The sequence below is a fragment of the Macaca thibetana genome, chromosome 11 (genome assembly GCF_024542745.1).
Source record: "Macaca thibetana thibetana isolate TM-01 chromosome 11, ASM2454274v1, whole genome shotgun sequence".
Taxonomy (NCBI): Eukaryota; Metazoa; Chordata; class Mammalia; order Primates; family Cercopithecidae; genus Macaca; species Macaca thibetana.
The window spans coordinates 97,312,437-97,335,163 of NC_065588.1; the positions used below are offsets into that span (position 1 = coordinate 97,312,437).

The 22,727-nt window shown below is 41.3% G+C and overlaps 1 protein-coding gene across 2 annotated transcripts in view; it reads left to right on the forward strand.

Annotated features, from left to right (window-relative positions):
- ANO4 (anoctamin 4) overlaps window positions 1-22,727 on the forward strand; it is a 383,617-nt gene that overhangs the window by 241,810 nt on the left and 119,080 nt on the right. For both annotated transcript variants that reach the window (XM_050750195.1, XM_050750196.1), the window contains one exon: window positions 11,980-12,111. In XM_050750195.1, the coding sequence (XP_050606152.1) occupies window positions 11,980-12,111 (132 nt within the window). The remainder of the gene's footprint in view (window positions 1-11,979; window positions 12,112-22,727) is intronic.

Here is a 22,727-nt window from a genome sequence, read left to right on the forward strand (position 1 = left end):
TTAGATAACTTATCAAAAATCCCAACAAATTTGGCATAGATTTCCTTCCTTCCTTCCTTCCTTCCTTCCTTCCTTCCTTCCTTCCTTCCTTCCTTCCTTCCTTCCTTCCTTCCTTCCTTCCTCTCTCTCTCCTTCTCTCTCTCTTTCTTTCTTTCTTTTCTTTTTTGTCTTTCTCTGTCACCCAAACTGGAGTGCAGATCTCAGCTAACTGCAACCTCTGTCTCCTGGGTTCAAGCAATTCTCCTACCTCAGCCCCTTGAGTAGCTGGGATCACAGGAACCTACTAGCACGCCCAGCTAATTTTTGTATTTTTAGTAGAGACAGGGTTTCACCATGTTGGCTAGGCTGATCTCAAACTCCTGACCTCAGGCGATCCGCCCGCCTCGGCCTCCTGAAGTTCTGAGATTACAGGGTGAGCCACCGTGCCTGGCCAATGTTATTTTTTTCTACAAAAATTCCTCCCTCCACTATAAGTAATTTGAAAGCTTGAAGTGCAGATAGTCATCCTTAGCTGCTGGCTACTTGACTTCATGAGCGGGGTCCTCCTATGTTAGTAATATTTTGTTAATAACATATGCAGATGTATAGCCTCACTCAGGTGCCCTTCCTACCCTCTTTTCTGCCAAAAAAAAAAAAAACCAAAAATCCCACCAGATGAAGATTGCATTTACTATACTTTGTATCCTCCCAAAGCTTGTTTTTCCTTGTTGTTTTTTGAGGAGCTAGGGAGAAGGGGAATGCATCAATGATGATGTTCTTTAATTTGATTCTGTTGTGATCATTGGAGAATCTAATTCCAAAATCTTAATTGATCTTATGTTTTCATTCACCCTGAACTGCGCTGATGGTTAAACTGGGAAACTAGTAAATTTCTCTGAAAATCCTAGTTAGTTCAACTCTATGAAATTTAGAACTCAGGTTCCCTCTCTTTATATGCTATGTTGTGTGATAAACAAAAGAGTAGTTGATACATTTTGATGGATTTTCTCAAATGCATGTGCACTCAGTGAAGTACAGTGTGAGAACTGACCTCCAAAGAAATGAAAATATCGTTCCTCAAAAATTACCTGCGAGCAAGCTTATTGGCGTTCTTCTTTCATTACACAGTTGACATGGCATTTGGATTCACCATGATTTAGATTGCTCCCTTGTCACATTAAAATCCTTGTCACTATAAAATCCTGGTACAACAGTTTAGCCTGTGTTAATAGTTCTCAAACTCCAGCCAGCATCGGAATCACCTAGCAGCTTTGTTTAGGCACAAATTTCTAGGCCTCAGCCCCAGAGTTTCTTGTTCAGTAGATCTACAGTGGGGATAGAGAATTTTCACTTCTAACAAATTCCCAGCTTCAGCTAATGCTGCTGGTCATGGGATCATGTTTTGGAAACCACTGGTCTGTATAATAGGCCAAGCTCTATCTTGCCATTAAATTAAGGATTTAACTGACTATGAGAGGGGAAAACAAAAATCAAAATCAAAGAAAACCTGAAGGAAACAGCAAGGTGAAGAGATGTTTCTCCCAACTTTGATGGCCAAGTGGAAATATCAAGTTTGTATGTGATATTGTTTCAATCTGTTCAGTGAAATATATTCTAGATTCTAAAAAGAATGTAGGGTGGGAAGAGGTCTTATTCTTGTCTGGATTTGCCAAGTCATCTAAATCAGTATATGTAAAACAGAGCACATTGGGATCATAAAACCTATAATGGCACTGGATGACTTTGGGCAAGTTCCTTCACTTCTCTGAGCCTGAGTTTTTCATGTTTATAAAGCAATATTAATTTCTACCCTGTATGGTTTATGTGAGGTTTAGTGCCTAGTATGTAGCTGATGTGCATGAATAGTATCTATTAGTAATTATTACATGTAATATTTAGAAGGAGATCCTTATGCAAAGATATAAGGGTATTCTTCTATTCTTTCCTTTGTGCTTCTGAATTTTTTATCCATTTCTAAGTCTCTCCTTTCTTCTGTCCTCTAGCAACTAGTCCACTAACTCTGTTCTGATTTTATCTGCCAAGTAGTCATTTTCTCCATTTATATTCTCTATACAGGCATTGGCTCTACTTCCCACACAGTCACCTAATTTAAAACCTAAGGGTCCAGGTGTGGTGGCACACACCTGTAGTCCCAGATACTTGGGAGTCTGAGGCAGGAGGACCACTTGAGCCAAGGGGTTCAAGCCTAGCCTGGGCAACATGGTGAGACCCCATCTCTAAAAATGTAATTAAAAAAAAAAACCTAAGGGTCATTTTGGATGTTTTGCTCCCTCATCTAATCAGTCTCTCAAATTCTGCAGGTGCAGATGAATATTTCTAAAAGTCCATATATTACTCTTCCTTCCCACTGCCATTGACTTAGCTGAGCTTCCATCACCTCTTGCCTAAACATCAGTTTATCTTCCTGCCTCTTTTCTGACCACTTCCAAACTCTCTTCTGTTCATCTCCTAAGTAGCAAATCTGATTTATGTCACTTGGTGGCCACCATAGAGTGATCACAATAAGGTTAACAGCCTTAGCTTAATTACAGCCCTTTATAAACTATCCTCACCCATCTCTTCCCTCCTACCACTCTTTGCTCCATCCATATTGAACTACTTACTCATCATTTCCAAATACATGTTATGCTCACGTGGGTTTATGTGCTTTTGCATATAGTGGTCCTTCTGGAAGATCCTTTCCTTTATTGTTCACCAAGGTGGTGTCTACTCAGTCCTCAAAACTCAGTCCATATTTTTGCCTTTGCCCAGGTCAAATGATCTCTTTTCTGCTTTTCCATTGGGATCCTATGGCCTCATCACCCTGTGCTGTAATCTATGATGTACGTGTCTAGCTCCCTACCTGGGTGATATTTGAAGACAAGGATGACTCATTCAATTCTGTATTTCCAGCACCAAGCACATAGTAGATGGAGTGAGTGAACAAATGAATCTCCACATGAGTGTGTAAGAATTGGAGTAGGGAGAGAGGAAATCACAAAGAAAAGAATCATAGAAAAACCAGGTCTGCCTCAAGCGTCAGACACAGCCTTGGGATGAAAACATTTGCTCAAACAAGGGTGGGGGGGGGATGAACAATGAGGGCTTAAAAGAAAAGAGTGATAAAAGGAACTATAGAATCTCAAAGTTTTATGGGATATTAAATGCCATCAAGTCCAACCACTCATCAGACACTTAAACTTCTGCTTTTCTGGAGACAGTAAACTCCCTAGCCCATCTGTGGGCAGCTGTGACTGTTATAAAATTCTTCCTTATAATAAGCTATAATCTCTGTCTCTTTAACTTTCACTCTTTGATTGGAGTTCTGCCCCCTGGATAGATAAAAATAATCTACAGAGCAAAAAGGCAAAGCATGTGAGAAAGGTTGTGAAATATAGGCAAAAGGGCTTGGCACTTAGCAGCTATTTGGAAATTCAGAGTTGAGGAGAATGAAGTTCTTACACCTAAGGGCTAGGGAAAATATTGTGGAGGTAAAAGAAGACTAGAAATCGAGAGGAGATACAAGTGTGGTGAGGAAGTTGACTTTTTAAAATTAATTCTGTATTATAAGTCACAGTAGATTTTTGAGGTGTTTGTGTCCTAAAGTCCTTTGGAATTGATGGCAAAGCAGCTGAAGAGAGTGGTAATGCTGGAGAATCCAGTGTGGGAGTCAACGGCATAGAAACCATGACCTTAGCCAGGGGAGCGTATGGAATTTCCCTGGACGAGAGGTAAAGAGTTAAGAGAAGAGGGCCTGTGGCAATTCCTTTGAAAATCTGCATTGATGGAATGGGGGGGACACCTGAGGAAAATGAAAAAGAACAATTAGGAAGTAGAAGGAGAATGAAGAGAGGGTAGTGTCAAAGGCACCAGCAATGAGATTACACAAGGAGGGCTGTGCTTCAGCTTCTGATGATCAATCAGAGATGAGAATCAATTCTGGATATTTAGAAATTTCAGTAATCTCCATGACAGCAGTCTCCATGGAGTGGTGATTCTCCAATGTGTGTCAGGATCATTTGGAGGGCTTTTAAAAAACACAGATCACTGGGCCCATCCCCAGGGTTTCTGATTCAGTAGGTCTAAGGTGGGGCTCGATAATTTGCACTTCCATCAAGATCCTAAGTGACACCTACGGTGATGTTACTGATCCTGGACCACATGTTGAGAACCATCACTACAGAGTGGAGGATAATGGAAAACAAATTACAGCCAGTGGAGGAAGGACGAGGGCTGGATGAATCAGAGGCAAGGAGGGTTTGCTGCTACTTTGATAAGTTTCATGGTAGAGGAAGGAGAAAGAGGGGACAGGATTTAAAACAGGAGCCAAGAGGAGGAAAGCAGAGGAGACTATGACCTTATGGCCCATCACATACTCTCCATGTGTGCAGAGGAGAAGTTTTGAGTGAATGAGAGCTTGAGAAATCCTTCTTTCTAAAGCTGAAGAAACAGCTTACAAAATACTAGTCTTTGGCCTGAAAGCATTGATGCTACTTCTAGTGCACAAATCACAACTGCAGAAGAATTTAGGCATTGGAAGGTACTGGAAGACTTTGGGCCAAGCTAAAGGAAAAAGAAATCCCAATGAAGGTACTTGCTTCAAAATGGCCTCTCAAAATAGGCTTCATTGCATACCACATAGAATTAAGTCTGATATCACTGGGATGTGTGACTTTCTGAAGCCCAGGGTATGGTGTACATTTTAAAATCCACGTTGTCAGAAAATGTTGCATCTACCTTAACTCTTCATTTCACGTTGGAACAGACTGATTTAGATGATAGAGAGTGTCTTTTTCTTTGTAGCCAGCTCTGATATTCTAAATTAAAGACCATATATACAACTTGCCATCTAGTAGTACATCAATAATGAAACACTGACCTCCAGTATCCTAAAATTCCCCTGTCATATGAAATATGGATATTTAAGTTAGCTTGTAGTTTCATTTATATAAGTGATATTGAATTTTATTAATCCATGAAAGCATCTCTGAAACAAACCTATTTCCTAAGAATAAATGAATTAATATCTCCAAGGTTTCTGAGCAGACAGAGAAATAAAGCACTTTTTTCATAAATATCCTTATTTTAAAAAATCACTTGACTCTCATAAAGCACACTCATGTAGTTCAGACCTGTATTTTTGGAGTTAATGCTCTTTTTATCCATGTACTTGGTCTATTAAATGCTGCTTTCACTCTTATCTTTGGACAGGCTTATAGCCATTATAAATTGACTATCCAATAAAAACGAGGAATTTATCATCTTTTGGCTGCCCTTTTTTTGCCTTCACAAAATATTACAAATATAGTCTGTGGAAGATATGATTACAAAGTAACAAATCTGATTGTTATGGGTGGCTTGTAGCTGGAGTATCATTACTACTCCTTCCCTCTACCCCCCATACGCATTCTGCCTGACTTGATCCTGGGTGAGGCTTGAGAGGATGAATGCTGGACCCTATTGCATTATACATTCAATGCAGTCACAACTTATCAGATGAGCATATAGGCAAAAGGACAAAATGCTTTTGTATTTTCATCCTCGTTTTAAAAAACTAATACATGTAAATGTTCCAAAGCCTTTGGAGTCTTCTATAAGGTATTTAGGCTATGCTCCAAATAGTAGTCCTGTGACCTAAAAGAATAACATTAGCTTTCTAAGATTTCTAAATCCTATCCAGGTAGAGCGTTGTAAATCTGGACACTTGGCTCTAAGAAAATGAAAAAGAAATACATGCCTTCTGCTGTCTATTATCATTCCAAGAGGGTGTCATTTACTGCAATGTAGAGCTGTGTGCCACTGAAAGAAAGAAGAAAGAGAAAGAGAAAGAAAGAAAGAAAGAGAAAGAAAGAAAAGAGAGAGGGAGGGAGGGAAGAAGGGAGGAAGAAAAAGGAAAGGAAAAGGAAAAGGAAGAAAGAAAAGAGAGAGAAAAGGAAAGAAAGCTCATCTGTAGGTTCCCTCTAGGCATATCGTCGCTGAGAATGTGATCTGTTAGAAACATAATGCTATTATTATAATATTCTTTACTGGGGAAAAGGAGGTGTCTTCAAAGTAGGCCTGCTTCATTTAATTCAGTCTGATTAGGTTATCATTAGTGTGCATTCCCTCCTGGGTTATTAGTGGCTCAAGGGAAATGGCCTTTCTTCTACTTCCTCAGGGTATGCCCACAGCATGCAGGTTGGCACTCTGTACATTGTAGGCAGTTTATAAAGGTCGCCTGACAGGTTAGCATGTTGGGAGCAAGATCCTTTGCACATATGTGGCTTTTTCCTTCATCATCACTTCTCCTAAATTGGGTAGGATTATCTCCCCTTTAGAGCTGAGGGAACTGAGGGTCAAAGAGATCAAGTAGAACCTTCCCAAGACCAAACTTGGGAAGTCATTGCAGAGGTGGCAAGTCTACACCCATTTGCTTATACTGCGTTGTCAGCTCTTCCCAGGTACCCGGGATCTCACTTATCATGAATCAGCAAGAGGGAAACCTGAACTTACCATCAGAACAGCTTTCTATAGAAATAACTCACCCCGTAGTCCAGACGTTAACTTGACAAGTTAAGGCCAGAAATGCCCAAGTGTCTGATCCATTTCCCCTTGTTGATTTGCCTGTGTAGTCTGTAAGAGGGCTTTTGCTCAGTAAATGGCAAAAATGGAACAAAGTGACAACGTACCCAACCAAAATCAATGCTAAATCATTAAGCCAATAGCCAATGTTTTCTCTTTTCTATTCCCTATTGGTGGAGGCTTCATTAAGTAAAGTCTATACTAAAGTCCACTCCTATACTGAAGAGACAAATGGGGTGCTTTCTGGTTAGTTGGTTTCCAGACTTTAAAATATCTAAGTAAATTTCAGGGTTAACTATTTAGGGATGATTATTAGGTGGGAACACAGACCTCAGTCTACAAGGGAGAATTACAGATTTTGAACTTCTATTGGGAAAAGAGCAATCTATGTAAAAGTTCATCATTATTGTCACCATAATTTTCTTCATCCTAGAAACTATCACTCATTCGAGCCCTTTGGTCATCTAAGGCATTGTGTAAGCACTTGATATCCATGATCATGTTTAATCTTTACCATTGCCTTATTCTATGGATTCTGTTGGCTCATAGAGGTTTAATTACTTGCTCACCAAGGTCTATAAAACTGGAATGTGAATTATCAGCTTCCAACTGACTCCAAAGTCCATCATTGTATACTGAAGGTTATCTATCATTGTACACTAGAGGTTACCTAACATTGTATACTAAAGGTTATCATTAATTCAAGTTTGAATTAATCACATAAGTGACATAATCAGGATATTATCACCCAAATCACCAACAACATGTAGTATCTAAAGAATATCTGGCTGATCGTCATTTTAGAGATGAGAGCACTAAGGTTATGTGAGGAGAAAAGGCTTGTCCCAGGTCACACTGAGGTATGACTTCAGAATCAAGAGTCCAACTTGAGTCTTATGCTTTCCAGCCTAGTGGCTTTTGCACTATGTGCTTCTGTCTTGAGTGACTGAAGGGGGCCCTAAGTGAAGTCTGAGTGTGGCAAAGTTTGGAGACAGGAATGTGTTTGTGGAAGAGCAGACTAGGGGAGCACTTACTCACTATCCTGCCACAGAGAGAGAGATTCTTGTTCCCAGAGCCACCTAACTGGGAGGTGAGAACCGCACGTGGAATGGCAGCCTTGACTGTGGGAGCCTGGCTAGCTGTTGCCAGGTCTTGAGGAGAGGATCAGACCAAGAGTGTTTTAAGAGGTGTATTCATTTCCTATTGCCATCATAACGCATTGCCACAAATTTAACAGCATAAGACAACACAAATGTATTAGCTCACAATTCTGTAAGTCAGAGGTCAGGGAGGGGAGGCTCAACTGGTTTGTCTGCTCGGGGTTTCCGAAGGCTGCAATCAAGGTTTTTGTCACCTGGGCTCTTATCTGGAGGCTCTGGGGAAAATCTGCTTCTGGGTTCATTTAGGTTGCTGGCACAGTTCAGTTCATGTAATCAGAGGACTGAGATCTCCATTCATTTCTTTATTGGCTGAAAGTCTTTCTCAGCTTCTAGAGGCTGCCTGCATTCCTTTCCTCGTAGCTCTTTTCATCTTCAAAGCCAGCAACAGTAGGTCAAGTGTTTCTCAAACTTTGAATCTCTCTGATTCTCCTTCTGCCACATCCCTCCTGCCAGAAAAAGTTCTGCTTTTAAAGGTCTCATGTGGTTAACTTGAGCCCATCTGAATCATCCAGGATGCTCTCCCTATCTTAAGGTCGGTAACCTTCCTTACATCTCCAAAGTCCCTTTTGCCATGTAACATAACATTCATAGGTTCTGGGGGTTAGGGTGTGTACAACTTTGTGGGGGAAACTCTGGTAACCAGAAGAAGACACAAACTGCTGACCATGTTTGAGTGTTTGGTTTAGTCATAGTGAAGTGCACACAGCATGTACAGGCATGTGTAATGGAACCTGGACAACATGCTTTGTCCACCTGCTTCTGCTCAGGCTCCCCAGTGAAGGCCAGTTCACACTCTCTAATCTCCATGCCCAACCAGTGTCTCGGGGATTTTATTTATTTATGAGATGGAGTCTTACTCTATTGCCTAGGCTGAAGTACAATGGTGCAGTCTCAGCTAACTGCAACCTCTGCCTCCCAGGTTCAAGTGATTCTCCTGCCTCAGCCTCCTAAGTAGCTGGGATTACAGGCACACACCACCATGCCTGGCTAATATTTGTATTTTTAGTAGAGATGGGGTTTCACCATGTTGGCCAGACTGGTCTCACGCCTGTAATCCCAGCACTTTGGGAGGCCAAGGCAGGCAGATCACGGGGATTTTATTTTTAAGATGTTCTTTTTAATGTCTTTCTTCCTCCACAGTTTTAAAAAAAAGCCCAGTTCCTTTGCTTTCCATCACTTTTATGTTAGTCCTGTGTGGTCCTTAAGAAATTATTAATAATGCTTGCTATCTGTCTGGCAGCTTCTCCAAAGCATTTCATACTCACCATGTTTTATGAGCCCACTAACTACTCTGTAAGGTCAGTAAGATGATGATGATGATAATGATGATAATAATATTGTTACTATTACCTCTATTTTATAACCTTGGAAAAGAAGGCTCTGAGGGGTAAATAACTTGTGGAAGGTCATACAGCTGAGGCGCAAGACAGCCAGGTTTTAGGCACCCCAGTTACAAATCTCAGCTTCCTTTTACCATGCCAAGCAGCATCGTCTTGCCTCCTTCTCGCTTCCTCTTTTTCACATATTTCAATTAATTAATCATTTTAATTATCCTGTTCTACTCTCTCTTCATCATCTCCACATTTCAATTAAATTGTGGTGCCACCAGCTGGCTGCTGAAGGCTGCCATTTCACTCCTGTAGAGTAGTTATGCCTGACTTTTTTTTTACATTTTTATTTGTTTTTATCCACATTAAGCACTGTACCCAGCTGGATTCAATTCATAGTCATTGCACGCAGAGCCCAGATTCTGTGGGAATGTGAATTTTACAAAGTGTGATCTGATTAGTGCTGCAGACTGGAGATGTGTGGGAGGTAAAAGCTCTATAATAAAAAACCTTTGGGCCAATGTCCTCTTTCTTGAATGAGTTTTAAGGCAATCAAATGAAATAAAGCCAAGAACCATGGGGAAGGCCACCAACTTAGCTGAGGAAGTCTAATTTATGAGTCCATATAAGGACTAAATCATTGAGCATAGACAAGTGATAGATGCTGGTGAAACACAATTAACTTTGAATTAAAAAGCAAAAAACAGAAATGTTAAGAGGCAAGCTGGTTGCTCGATTTTTTATTTTTGGAAAAAAGAGAAAAACAGTAATAATAGCCAGCATTTCCTGTACACCAGACAGTTCTAAAGACTTTATATGTGTATTAATAAGTTCATCATCACAACTCTATGAATTGGGTATCATTATCATGCCCATTTTATAGATAAGGCAACTGAGGCTCAGCAAAGTCAAATTGCTTGCCCAAGGTTCTGCTGTTAATATTAACAGAGCCAGGATTTGAATCTAGGCATTCCAGCCCCGTAGTTCATGTTGTCACCTACTGTGTCATGCTGCTTCTCCAAAGCCCATCATCTCACTATATTTTAAGTATACTTCTTTTGGGGCGGAGAGTTTTCTTTGGGAGGAGAGTCCTAGAGCCACTGTGAGATTCTTCTCAGTTTGACCCTTTGGAAGTCTGAAGGACAGCCACCACCAAGCAGAGTTGGGGTCATGGTGAGGCTGGAACAATGCTGAGAATAAAGGAGATAGTAAAAGAGAAGTTTACCATTATTTTTTAGTTTGGAATTGATTGGTTACATAAATAATATCATCTTCAGCTGAGAGTTTCACTGTGCTGGTTAATTTTATATGTTCAACCTGACTGGGCTAAAGGATGCCCAGATAGCTGGTAAAACATTATTTTGAGGTGCGTCTGTCATAGTGTTTCCGGAAGAGATTAGCATTCAAATCAGTAGACTTAGTAAAGAAGCTGATGCTCCCCAATGCAGGTCGGTACCATCCAACCCATTGAGTGGAACTAGAAGATGGAGGAATAGTGAATTTGCTGCTGCTTGAGCTGGGACATCTCTCTTCCTCTGTCCTTAGGCGTCGGTGCTCCTGGTCCTCTAGCCTTCAGACTTGGACCGGGATTTGCACTGTTGGCTCATAAGATTCTGGAGGGCTAGAAGTCACGCAATCTGCAGTTTTTAAGAAGGAGGCCTAGGAAACCTGATAGCATAAGTCCCATTTCTGGTCCAAAGGCCTGAGAACTAGGAAGGCCAATGTCCAAGGGCAGGAGAAGATGGATGTTCCATCTCAAGCAGACAGCACATTCACCCTGCCTCCACTTCTTTGTCCTATTCAGGTCCTCAATGAATTAGATGGTGCCCACCTGCATTGGTGAGGGCCAACTTCTTTACTAAGTCTACAATCTCAAACACTAATGTCTTCAGGAAACAACCTCACAGACACATCCCAAAATAATGTTTGCCAGCTATCTGGGCATCCCTTAACTTAACCAAGTTGACACAGAAAATTAGCCATAACGTTCACTGAAAAGAGTACATTGCCATGTAAATATATTGTTTTAATTAGGAAAAAAATAAAGCATGACCAAATTCCATGTGTTTTCAGTTAATACATTTAGAAGATTTTTTTTTTCCAGTAGTATAGACACTTGAGGTAGTGCTATCATTTTAAAGTTTGGTGTGGTTTTTGCTCCTTCTGGTGTTTTTCTGTGAACAGTGATTGGGAGCTGTTCACTTGGAAGCCAGATGTTTTCATCAGCAGAAGTCAGTGGAACTGAGGGACCAGGGAGATAGCCAGAGAGAAAACTGTGGCTGAAAACCACTTTTAGAATACTGTTGTTTTCACTGACTTGGCTTCATTAGAGTGACACATGTGTGTCACGACGCCCTAGGAGCACCATGAGAACCATGGAGCCAGCTTAAAAAGAGATCTATGAAAGCCAAAAATCCTGCTGCCTGCTGAGAGGCTGCTGGGGGAGGTGGGAGAGGCAGGAAGCAAATCATGGCATGGAGCTGTCTGTGCACAACCCCCAGGATACATGCCAGCACCCCCTCCCCAAAGTTAACTACAGCTAGAGCTCTTCTCTGCCCTCAGATGTTTTCCAAACACAAAATGAATTTTTTAGAACCTACAGAATGTAAGTTAAGGTCTCTGCTGCTTGCTTAAGGGACTGTTGGAATCCTTTTCAGAGCTTTCCAGCCTTGTTAGGACTGCTTGGTCATTTATTATTGGCATGTGGGTGGACATCTAACTCACAGCTGCTATTTCACAAACAGTAATAATATTGAGGCCACTTGGTGAAATCAGAACAACACTAGAGTTCTGGCTCTCTTCTTTCCATCTAAAACAAGGATATCATGAGTGCAGTGAGAGGGCCTGGAATGTGTGGTATGATACTTGTGGCTCTGTGGAGACTTCCCTCCTGTGTTTCAGGGTGATGCTGACATGCTGTACCCTTTGGTCTTGCCTTCCATGTACCACAGGATCGATAAACAAATAAGCAGGTTTCGGAGATGGTTACCTAAGAAGCCAATGAGGCTGGACAAGGAGACACTGCCAGACCTGGAGGAGAATGACTGCTACACTGCCCCTTTCAGCCAGCAAAGGATCCATCAGTGAGTATTCCATGTTAAAGCCCCTGTTTTACTAAGGATGTGCAGCTGTAGTAAAGCCTCACCCTGCATGCCTTTGATTGCTGGGCATGAGGAAGGAACAGCGTAGTGCCCTTCTCCCCTAAAAGTCTCGTTGAGTGTTCATATCCCTTTTATTTCAGTCAGGGGAAGATAACTGCTGTAACCAACAATCCCTGCATCCCAGTGGCTTAAGATGACACAATGCTTGCTCATGTGTGTGTTGGGTAAATGATCTTCTCCACAGAAAGGCAGTGACCCAGGCTCTGTCATTCTCATTGCTCTGCCAACCCCCTGTGCATGGAGCCCCCTGCAGGCTCATCCGCATCCAGCCAGCAGACAGGAGGAGTGGCCTACACCTTTTCCGATCGAGCAGAGAGAGGGTTTTTTGTTTTCTGGTTTTTGTTTTATCTTGGTTCACTTCTCAGTTCCCCTTTCTTCAGCAATTCACAGGGTTGCCTTAGGAAAAGCCACATCACCTGGCAGGCCACTTGCTGACTCGTCTGTCAGACTGTCTCAGAACAGTTATTTGTCACTTTTGACATGTGGGGAGGAAAAACAAGTTGGCTAAGTAACTGAGCCTGTGAGGAACTGAAAAAATGAAAGAGAATTTACTCTGAAGCTTCTGAGATGACAAGAGATGATGGCTGGATGCAGGGCAGGGCAGGCGGGAGGACAGAAAAGCCTGCCGTGTGCTGGAGACTGTAAACACAGCCTCCAGTGGGGGCAGAGATCAGGTCGGCCCCACCTTCCTTGCAACAAGATCAGGAATTCCAGACCCTCCTGCTCCAGCAGTGGTGACAGCCTCAGTAAAAATGACTTATCTGAAGGGGAAGAAAGGGGTGATAGATTAAAAAAAAAAAAAAAAAAACTTGCTGATTTTGCGAGAAAGTAAACCAGGCCGAGTATGGTGGCTCACGACTGTAATCCCTGCACTTTGGGAGGCAGAGGCAGTCAGATCACGAGGTCAGGAGTTCGAGACCAGCCTGACCAAGATGGTGAAACCCCATCTCTACTAAAAATACAAAAATTAGCTGGGCGTGGTGGTGTGCACCTGTAATCCCAGCTACTCAGGAGGCTGAGGCAGGAGAATTGCTTGAACCTGGGAGGTGGAGGTTGCAGTGAGCCGAGATTGTGCCATTGCACTCCAGCCTGGGTGACAGAGCGAGACTCAAAAACAAAAAAACAAATAACAAAAAAAACAAAAGTAAACCAAATGGCAGTTTTCAAGAAGTTGCAGGGAGTGCCAGGTGGGGACATATTTCAGCAACGGAAAATCAGTTAAAGTCTGTGAAGCTCTGCAGGGCAAAGGGGAAAGGAAAAATCAAAGAATAGATGTTCTGCATCAAAAATGTGTAATAGTAAAGAGCAGTCTAATGCAGGGGAAGCAATTCTGTATGCCTCTGAAATAGCCGAACTGATCCCCACAGGTCAGATTGAAGCCAACCCAGCTGCAGTATGTGAACATTTGAAAGGGTCATTGAAGCAAACATGAAATTCACAGACTGGCCTCAAAATCTTAGTTCGATCCTCAAGAGAAACTGGGAACTGGAAGGGACATAATATTAATTCAGAGATTAGGGTGTTTTCTTAAGAGAAAAAGACAGAAAAAAAAGCTGATGTGTTCCCACACTTAATTTAAACCCCTACCATGTCTCTCTTGTTCATCTTGGAAGTTTTTTAGACAATGAGTTGTTTCCCTAATTCTTCTGGAATGGTGACTGGTTTACAGGCAGATTTTCCCTGTGCTTCTCACCTGTTTGATAGAGTGCCTAGCACAGTGCAGAAGGGTATCAGAAATTGTGGATGATGGATGGATGGATACACTGATAGGTTGCTGGGTGGATGGATGCATGGATGGATACATGGATAGGTCACTGGATGGATAAGTGGATACATGGATATGTCGCTGGATGGATGGATGGATGGATGGATGGATGGATGGATGGATACATGGATAGGTCACTGGATGGATGAGTGGACACATGGATATATCACCAGATGGATGGATGGGGGTGGGTGGGTGGGTGGATGGATGGATGGATGGATGGATGGATGGATGGATGGATAGTGTGTATGGATAGGTCACTGAATGGATGGTTGGGTATATACATGGATAGTCACTGGATAGATGAATGGATGGGTGGGTGGGTGGGTGGATGGATGGATGGATGGGTGGGTGGGTGGGTGGATGGATGGATGGGTGGGTGGGTGGATGGATGGATGGATGGATGGATGGATGGATGGATGGATGGACAGTGTATATGGATAGGTCACTGAATAGATGGTTGGGTATATACATGGATAGGTCACCGGATGGATGGATGGATGGATGGATGGATGGATGGATGGATGGATGGATGGATGGGTGGATGGATGGATGGATGGATGGGCGGATGAATGGACAGTATATATGGATAGGTCACTGAATGGATGGTTGGGTATGTACATGGATAGGTCACTGGATGGATGGATGGATGGATGGATGGATGGATGGATGGATGGATGGATGGATGGATGGATGGATGGATGGACAGTGTATATGGATAGGTCACTGAATGGATGGTTGGGTATATACATGGATAGGTCACCGGATGGATGGATGGATGGGTGGATGGATGGCTGAATAGATACATGGATGGGTATAGGAGTGCTTGTGTAGATGTATAAATGAATAGAGGAATAAATGAAGTAAGTGGTATGTACTCTGAGATTTTATTTCACTTCAAAGGGAGGATATATGGGATATAGGTAAATGGAAGAAAAAATTATGAATATATATATGGATAGATGGATGGATAAATTAGTGAAGTATGTGATGTGTGCTCTGGTATTTTGTTTCACTTCAAAGGGTTATAGGTGTATGGAAGAGGAGGGTTTTCCACCTCCTCTCTTCATGCTGTTTGTATTCTACAATGTTCTTGCTTTAGAACAATACTTCTCAGTGTAATTCTTAAAGTCAGAAGCCCTTGGACACCCAGTAGAATTTCTAGGGACTAGAACTGAGAATCATATTTTTAGAAGCACTTAAAAATATATAATAAATGAGGGATGATTGGATTAGGGATATTCAGCCATCTCTCTCACATATTTGAGAAGCCCTTTTGACATGCTTTGGTATTAATTTGTCAAATAATTGATTTATTTAATAGTCACTAATTTAGTGTTCACTTCTTGCCAGGCACTGTCTGGGCACAGAGGATATGAAGATGAACAATACGCAGTCTGGACCCTGGTGTAGTAAAGATGCAGACTATTTTAAATAATTGTAAACAGTATGATGGGTGTGACTTAAGAGGGGGGATACTCAATTCTCCAGATTTAGAAGGAGGTTGGTAAGTGATGAGGATTGATCATAAAGCAGAGAATGTTTGATACAGGTCTTGAAGGATAAGACTTGCCCAAGTAGGTAAGAGGCAAAAAGTATCCCAAGAGGAGACAGTAATATGTGTATAAATGAACAAAGGCGCGAAACAGAATGGAGTGTTTTGAGGAACCACAAGTAGCCTTCTGTGAGTAAGAGCATAGGGTGTGAGGAGGACCTAGTGTAGTTTGAAAAAAGAGAGTGATTAGTGGAAGATGAGATATCAAGACAGAAGAATCAAGGAAGAAAAAGCAGAGGACAGCCAGAATGAAGCAAACCAAAGAACCAGACCTCAGTGGGACCAAGAGAATAGAGGCAGTTCTATCACGCAAATAAGAGGTGAAAAATTAAATCAGTGTCTTGAATATTATGGGTGGTGAGGATTTATTTCTCTTTGAAAATTGTCATGTCACATGGATAACATTCCTCTGATGGGCGTGTAAAAGTATGACTTGAAGAATGCTGGCTGTCAAATTGGAAACAATTGTTGGATACAATCAGAAAAGAATTCCCTAAGGATGCATTGAGAGTGACATTAATGGATTTAAATTAATCAGAAGTAGCTGGTTAATAAACTCTGGGAATTATAACATGATATTCCTGGCTTTCCAAATATAGTCCAAAATCCCTTGTGACTTCTTAGTTTTCCAGAATGTTTCGTATTGTCTTGGAATAAAAGATAATAATAGAAATTTAGGCCAGGTGCGGTGACTCATGCCTGTAATCCCAGCACTTTGGGAGGCCGAGGAGGGCAGATCACGAGGTCAGGAGATCAAGACCATCCTGGCTAACGTGGTGAAACCCCATCTCTACTAAAAAATACAAAAAATTAGCTGGGTGTGGTGGCATGCGCCTGTAGTCCCAGCTACTTGGGAAGCTGAGGCAAGAAAATGGCATGAACCCGAGAGGCGGAGCTTGCAGTGAGCCAAGATCATGTCACTGCACTCCAGCCTGGGAGACAGCTAGACTCCGTCTCAAAAAAAAAAAAAAAATGTGTATATATATATAAGTGTGTTGGTTAGGGGGTGAGTGGGAGGAGGGCATGAAAGTAGTGAAAAAAAAATACAAGGAGAGAAAAACATTGAACGTTTATTAAGTGTTTCATCAAAGACATTTCCCACTGAAAAATCTTCCAAGATTTTCCAACCTCCACCCCCAATTCTGGTTGAGGTGTATTCATCTATGTTTTAGTAATATTTTTCTTTTCCTTAATCAATAGTACCACCCATTTTAATTACTTTCTCCAAGACTAGAGACTCCTTGAAAGACTATGTCTGTCTCACCCATTTTTTAATCCCATAGTAAGTGCTTAATAATGATTTTTTAAATGAAAAAATAAATGAATAGATAGAAACGAAAGTAGGAGAATCATGTGAGTAAAGAATAAAGATGATGTGAAGTTAGCTGACTGCACACTCATCTCAAACCAAATCCAAAATACCTTCTTTTCAAATGTAGCATACCTCCATTGTTCCCTGTCTCAGTAAACAGCACTAATATTTGTCCAGTTGCTGAAACTGGAGTCTGGAAACTATTCTAGACACCTCTCTCATCTCTACTTCCTACAAGTTATACATCTCCACGGATTGATGATTTTACATCCTAAGTATCTTTATACTTCAGACTTTGTCACTGTATTTCACTTGAAATCCAGAAATAATATTACAGGTCTCCCTGCTTGTACTCTTGTCACCGCTAATCCATTCTCTCAAGTGCATACTGCATGGTGTCTTCAACATATGCATCTAATCATGTCACTTCACTCTTTAACAACTTCAGAATAGACACCAAAATTATTACTATGACTTAGAAGCCCTCAAATGCCTACCTGCACTGCCATCCCCTCTCCAGCCTCATCTGTCTTTCTTGCCTCCCACCCTTCATTTGTTATAATCCAGACACATGCAGCCTCTCTCAGCTCTTTGAATATACTCTGCCCCAGGACATTTGCCCATGCTGTTTCCTCTCCTGATTCCTTCTTTCTTCACCTAGTATGCTGTTGTTCCTCCTCCAGAACTCAGCTCCAAAGACTCTTGCTATGGAAGCCTCCCCTGGCCCTCTCCTTCCCCACCAATCCTTCCAAAGATTGGGTTTCTGTTCTATACTGTTTTAATGTTTCCTAGATAACATTTTTTAAACAATTGAAATGCTATAATGATTTGAGTAGCATATGATTAATGCCTGTCTGCCTAGGTAAACTGTGTACTCTGTGGAGCCATAGACCATATCTGTTTTTGCCCATGATTGTATCTCCAATACCTAACACAATACCTAGCATAAAATTGGCACACAATACTTGTCTACTAGATGAAAGAGTGAGGATTGAAGTCAGAAAGACAGCACAGAATAATCTAATTGTAAACCTTTATTCTTTAACTGCATTGTACAAAAATATGAAAGTTGAGAATCAATTAAAATACAAATACCTGCCAGTCACAGTGTCTCACCCCTGTAATCCCAGCACTTTGGAAGGCTGAGGTGGGAGGATCATTTGAGCTCAGGAATTCAAGATCAGCCTAGGCAACACAGTGACACCTGTCTTTACAAAAATTTAAAATTAGCAGCGCGTGGCAGTGCACGCCTGTAGTTGCAGCTGCTTGGGAGGTTGAGCTGGGAGGATCACTTGAGTCCAGGAGGTTGAGGCTCAGTGAGCCATGATTATGCCACCATACTCCAGCCTGGGCAACAGAACGAGACCCTGTCTCTCAAAACAAATAAACAAGCAAACAAACAAATAGCCTAGCATTCTGTTTGAAAATATAACTGTATTTAAGGAGAAAAAAAAGCAAACCTGAGGGGGTACAAGTCAACATACAAATGCTACTTGATCACTTTATATGGGCTTACCAAGGTGGGTCCACAGGTAGAAAAATTCTTACTATATGCCAGACACTATTTTAAGAAGTTTAATACTCAAACAATACTTTGAGGGCTGAGGTATCATTATTATTACCAATTTACGGATGAGAAAAGTGAGGAACAAAATGGTCAAAGAACCTGCTATAGGTCGTATACCTACGCTAGGCCACCTGTCTAAATAACTCCCAAATATCATCAGTAGAACAGCATAGAAGTTTACTTGTTCACAGCACTGTCTAGTGTGGGTCACTCTGGGGAATGAGGCATATGACTGATTCATGTAGTCATTCAGGTACCCAGCCTACTGTTATCTTGTTATTCTGCCATCCCCTAAATCCCTTACAGACAAGGAAAAAGAGAGATGAGTGATTTTTTAGGAAATTTTTGTGGACCAGGCCTAAGAACTTAGAACTAGGCCTAAGTTCTAGACCACTTTCACACACATTCCGTGGTCTAGAACTTAGTCATGTAGTAATGCTGAGATAACTAGTCTACCTGTGTGTCCAGAAGAAACATAGAAGCAGATTTGCCAAATAAACAGTCGCGGTTCGTCTGAGTGATAGAGCAGGAATTCAAATTCCAACAGGGAGGCTCTAGGTCTCACCCTCATAAGCATTAGGCTCTATTGTGAGATTTCTCAGCTGCAGCACTAATGGCATTGGGGCTGAATAACTCTTTGTTGTAGGGAAGAGTCCTGTGTAGTGTAGGATATTAAGCAGCATCTTTTGCCTCTCTAGCCACTAGATGCTAGTAGCATTCTCCAACCCTTTAGTTGTAGGAGAATCAAAAATGTTTCCAGACACTGCCAAATTTCCCCTGGTGTTAGTGGTGGGATGGGTACAAAATCATACCCCTTTTCTCCAGCCTTAAAAACCATGGTTCTACTGTCTTCCATCACATGACACCATTCAGGCAGGGCCACCCATTCTCTGTGATAAATTAAACTCTATTTGAATCTGATGACTATGACAGCCAAGTCCATTTAAGAATTAATTTATTTCTCTTCACCTCTGTGCCTGTGAATGTTGCCCTGCTTAAGTATCATTGCCCTTCATTCTTAAAATGGCATTAGCGATGACACCCTTGAGGCAATTACTTTCTAAGGTCAATACCCATAATAAAGGTTTTCTGCTGGTAGACAGAAAAAATGAAATATGCAAAAAGAGTCATGTTACTTTTTATAATAGATATACAGGACATTCTTTCAAGAAATAGATCAATTCTAATTGTCTTTCAGAAAAATGTGCTAGATATAGACAGAAAAAATGTTCTTCCCTGCGTTTTCTGTATTTTTATCATTACTGTTATTTTTTTTGTAAACACCCATAAAAATTGAGATTAAATTAAATACTGACTACTTCTTAAGAGAAGAATATGAAATTTATGCTATGCTATGTGTGCATATGTTTAAATATATATTCACTCATCCACATATTCCATACCAGTTGTTGTTCTGGGTGCTTGGAGATCAACAGTAAACAGAAAGGCAAAAACTCCTGCCCTCCTGGAGCTTACAGTTTAGCTGGGTGTAACTGGTAATAAATTATAAACCAGCAGTTGTCAATGAGGGGTGATTTGGCAATGTCTAGAAAAATTTTTGGTTGTCACAAGTTAGGAGTGGAGATTGCGACTGGTCTAATATGTAGAGGCCAGGGATGCTGCTAAACATCCTATAATGTACCCAACAGCTTCCCACAACAAAAAATTATCCAGCCTCAAAAGTCACTAGTAGTGTGCTGAGGTACACTACATTTTTTGAAGCCAATTTAAAAGCAAGTGAAAAGGGGATAAATGCTATGGGAACAGAGAAAAAGAGGGTGTTGTGAGGGGAATGGGGAGTACTGCTTGGGAGTGGGGGTGCAGGTTGTATTTCTGAAAGACAGTGTTTCTATTCTTCAAGGCAGGCCTCCTCCAGAAGGTGTGATTGGAAAAAAACTTGCAGGTGAGAAGGGCAGAGAGAGAGTTCCAAGAGGGGAACAGAAAACAAAACGAAGGCCCTAATCTGGGAGAAGCTCTGCTTGTGTTTGGGAAAGAGAACAAAGACCTGTGACTGGAGCAGAAATGCCAAGGAGAATAACAATAGTGATGAGTTAGAGGCTGGGAGGGAGCCTGATTCCTAAGGCCTGTGGGCTTTTACAGAGGAATGACGTGGTCTGACTAACTTTTGACAGTGTCGTTCCGACTGCTCTGGCGACTGCAGTCATCCGTGTGAAACATGATGTATTTCTAGTTTTTCAAGTTTCTATCTTTTCAAAATCAATCATGAAAATACATGCCACATATAACTCAGCATTGACCCACTTCTTTGCAAAGCTTTTGTGTTGTACACAAAATGTTTTAACTTGTGTACTGTGTGTGTATGAAACAGATATTATTGAAAGACCCATTGAAATAAAATCTGTCTTTAAAAGGTGCAGATTTTATGTGAAATAAAATCACATGGCTTTGGACTCCTACTTTCATCTCCTATTAGACTGTGAGCTACCTGAGGGTAGGAGCTATGTGTCTGGGAGCACAGGGCACCCGGGGAATATTTGTGAGACCAAAGAGAACAAGAAAGGAGCAAGGCAGAATTGGCATTGTTACCACTGGGGGACAGAGCCAGGACTCTGGAGCCAAGTTCTCTGATCTTGATGCAGCATCTCAAAAACGTAGAATGTGGCTTCTTCCTTTATCTTTAAAGCCAGCAAGGGTAGTTGAGTGCTTCTCACGTTACATCACTCTGACTTTGCTTCTGTCCCCACATCTTTTTCTTCTGTGACCCTTTTGCCTTATTCTTCCATTTTTAGGGACCCTTGTAATTACATTGTACCTATCTGAATAATCCAGCTAATCTCCCTGTCTTAAGGTCAGCTGATTAGCAACTTTAATTCCATCTGCATCATGAATTCCTTTTTGCCATATTACTTAGCATTCTGAGGATGAGGATGTGGATATCTTTGGAGGGCCCTAATATTGCCTATCACAGCTGTACAAATGTCCCAATCCAAAAAGTGCCAAGGGCTGGGACAGAGGACAGGAAAGTTTTGATGGAAAAAAAGAAGGAAAGAAGAGAGAGACAGAGAGAGGAAAATGTCAGTAGGATTTGGGGACACTAAATGAAATGACATATGTAAAAGACTTAGACCCTGGCACGGTGGCTCACACCTGTAACTCCAGCACTTCGGGTGGCCAACGCAGGCAGATTGCTTGCAGCCAGGAGTTTGAGACCAGCCTGGCCAACATTGTGAAACCCCCTCGCTACTAAAAAAAAAAAAAAAAAAAAAAAAAAAATTTAGCCAGGCATGGTGGTGCAAGCCTGTAGTCCCAGCTACTCAGGAGGATGAGACAGGAGAATCACTTGGATCTGGGAGGCAGAGGTTGCAGTGAGCCGAGATGGTGCCACTGCATTCCAGTCTGGGCAACAGAGCAAGACTCCATCTCAAAAAAAAAAAAAAAAAAAAAAAAAAAAAAAAGACTTAGTCCAGTACCTGGCACATAGAAAGCACTCAACAAATCAACAAATGATAGCTATCATTATCGTTATTACCACAAACAGCAGTATACTGAGAATCCTTGGGAGAATCTCTGCAAAGTCGCAGTTGGTGTGTAATGGGAAAGTTTGAGGTGACAGAGACTGATTTTGCAAAGGCTCATAACTGTCCTGAACTGGAATTGCTTTACTTTTAAGCCCAATGTTACTCAGTGTTCCAGACACTTTGCCATTTAACGTTTTATGTGTCCGTAACATATGACTATTTGCTTTTCAACTCTCTCAGCATAGATATCGGAAGACAGTGATTCTTCTAACATGTGCCTTTTACTGTATTTTTGTTTCAAAGAACTGAGAGTTTTTTTGTTGTTTTCATCAATCTGAAATCTTTAGAGAATCCTTCAGGCAGAGGTACCAAGATTGATTTAGGTAGGATTAAGGTTCTTTTAGTGCCTCGATGACTTAAAGCAGTCTCTGAACACTTGTTTTATTGCAGTTACTTATTTGGCATTAGGATCCTCAATATTCAGGTTGTTTGTATTGATCCATAGAGTCAGGGGAAACATATCTATGTTCTGGAGAGTCTTAAACTGAAATGAAAATGAAAAAAGCCACACATCTTGAGATTTGTGCTTCTCAAGATCATGCGGCTCCTTTTAAGTAGGACATAATTTAATGACTTTAAAGGGACAAAGAGGTCACCTAATCAGGTGGGAAAAGTGTACCTCTGGGTGTCTGGGGGCCCAGTAGTTAGTTGGGTCTGTTATCTTAATATTTGTGAGAACATCTGTGAATAGGTCACTTGGAAATATTTTATGACATTTGTCTTCTGTGCATACATAGTTTGTTTTTCTGCTTATCAGTTCATTCATTTACCAAACACTTTCAATGCCTATTATGTGCCAC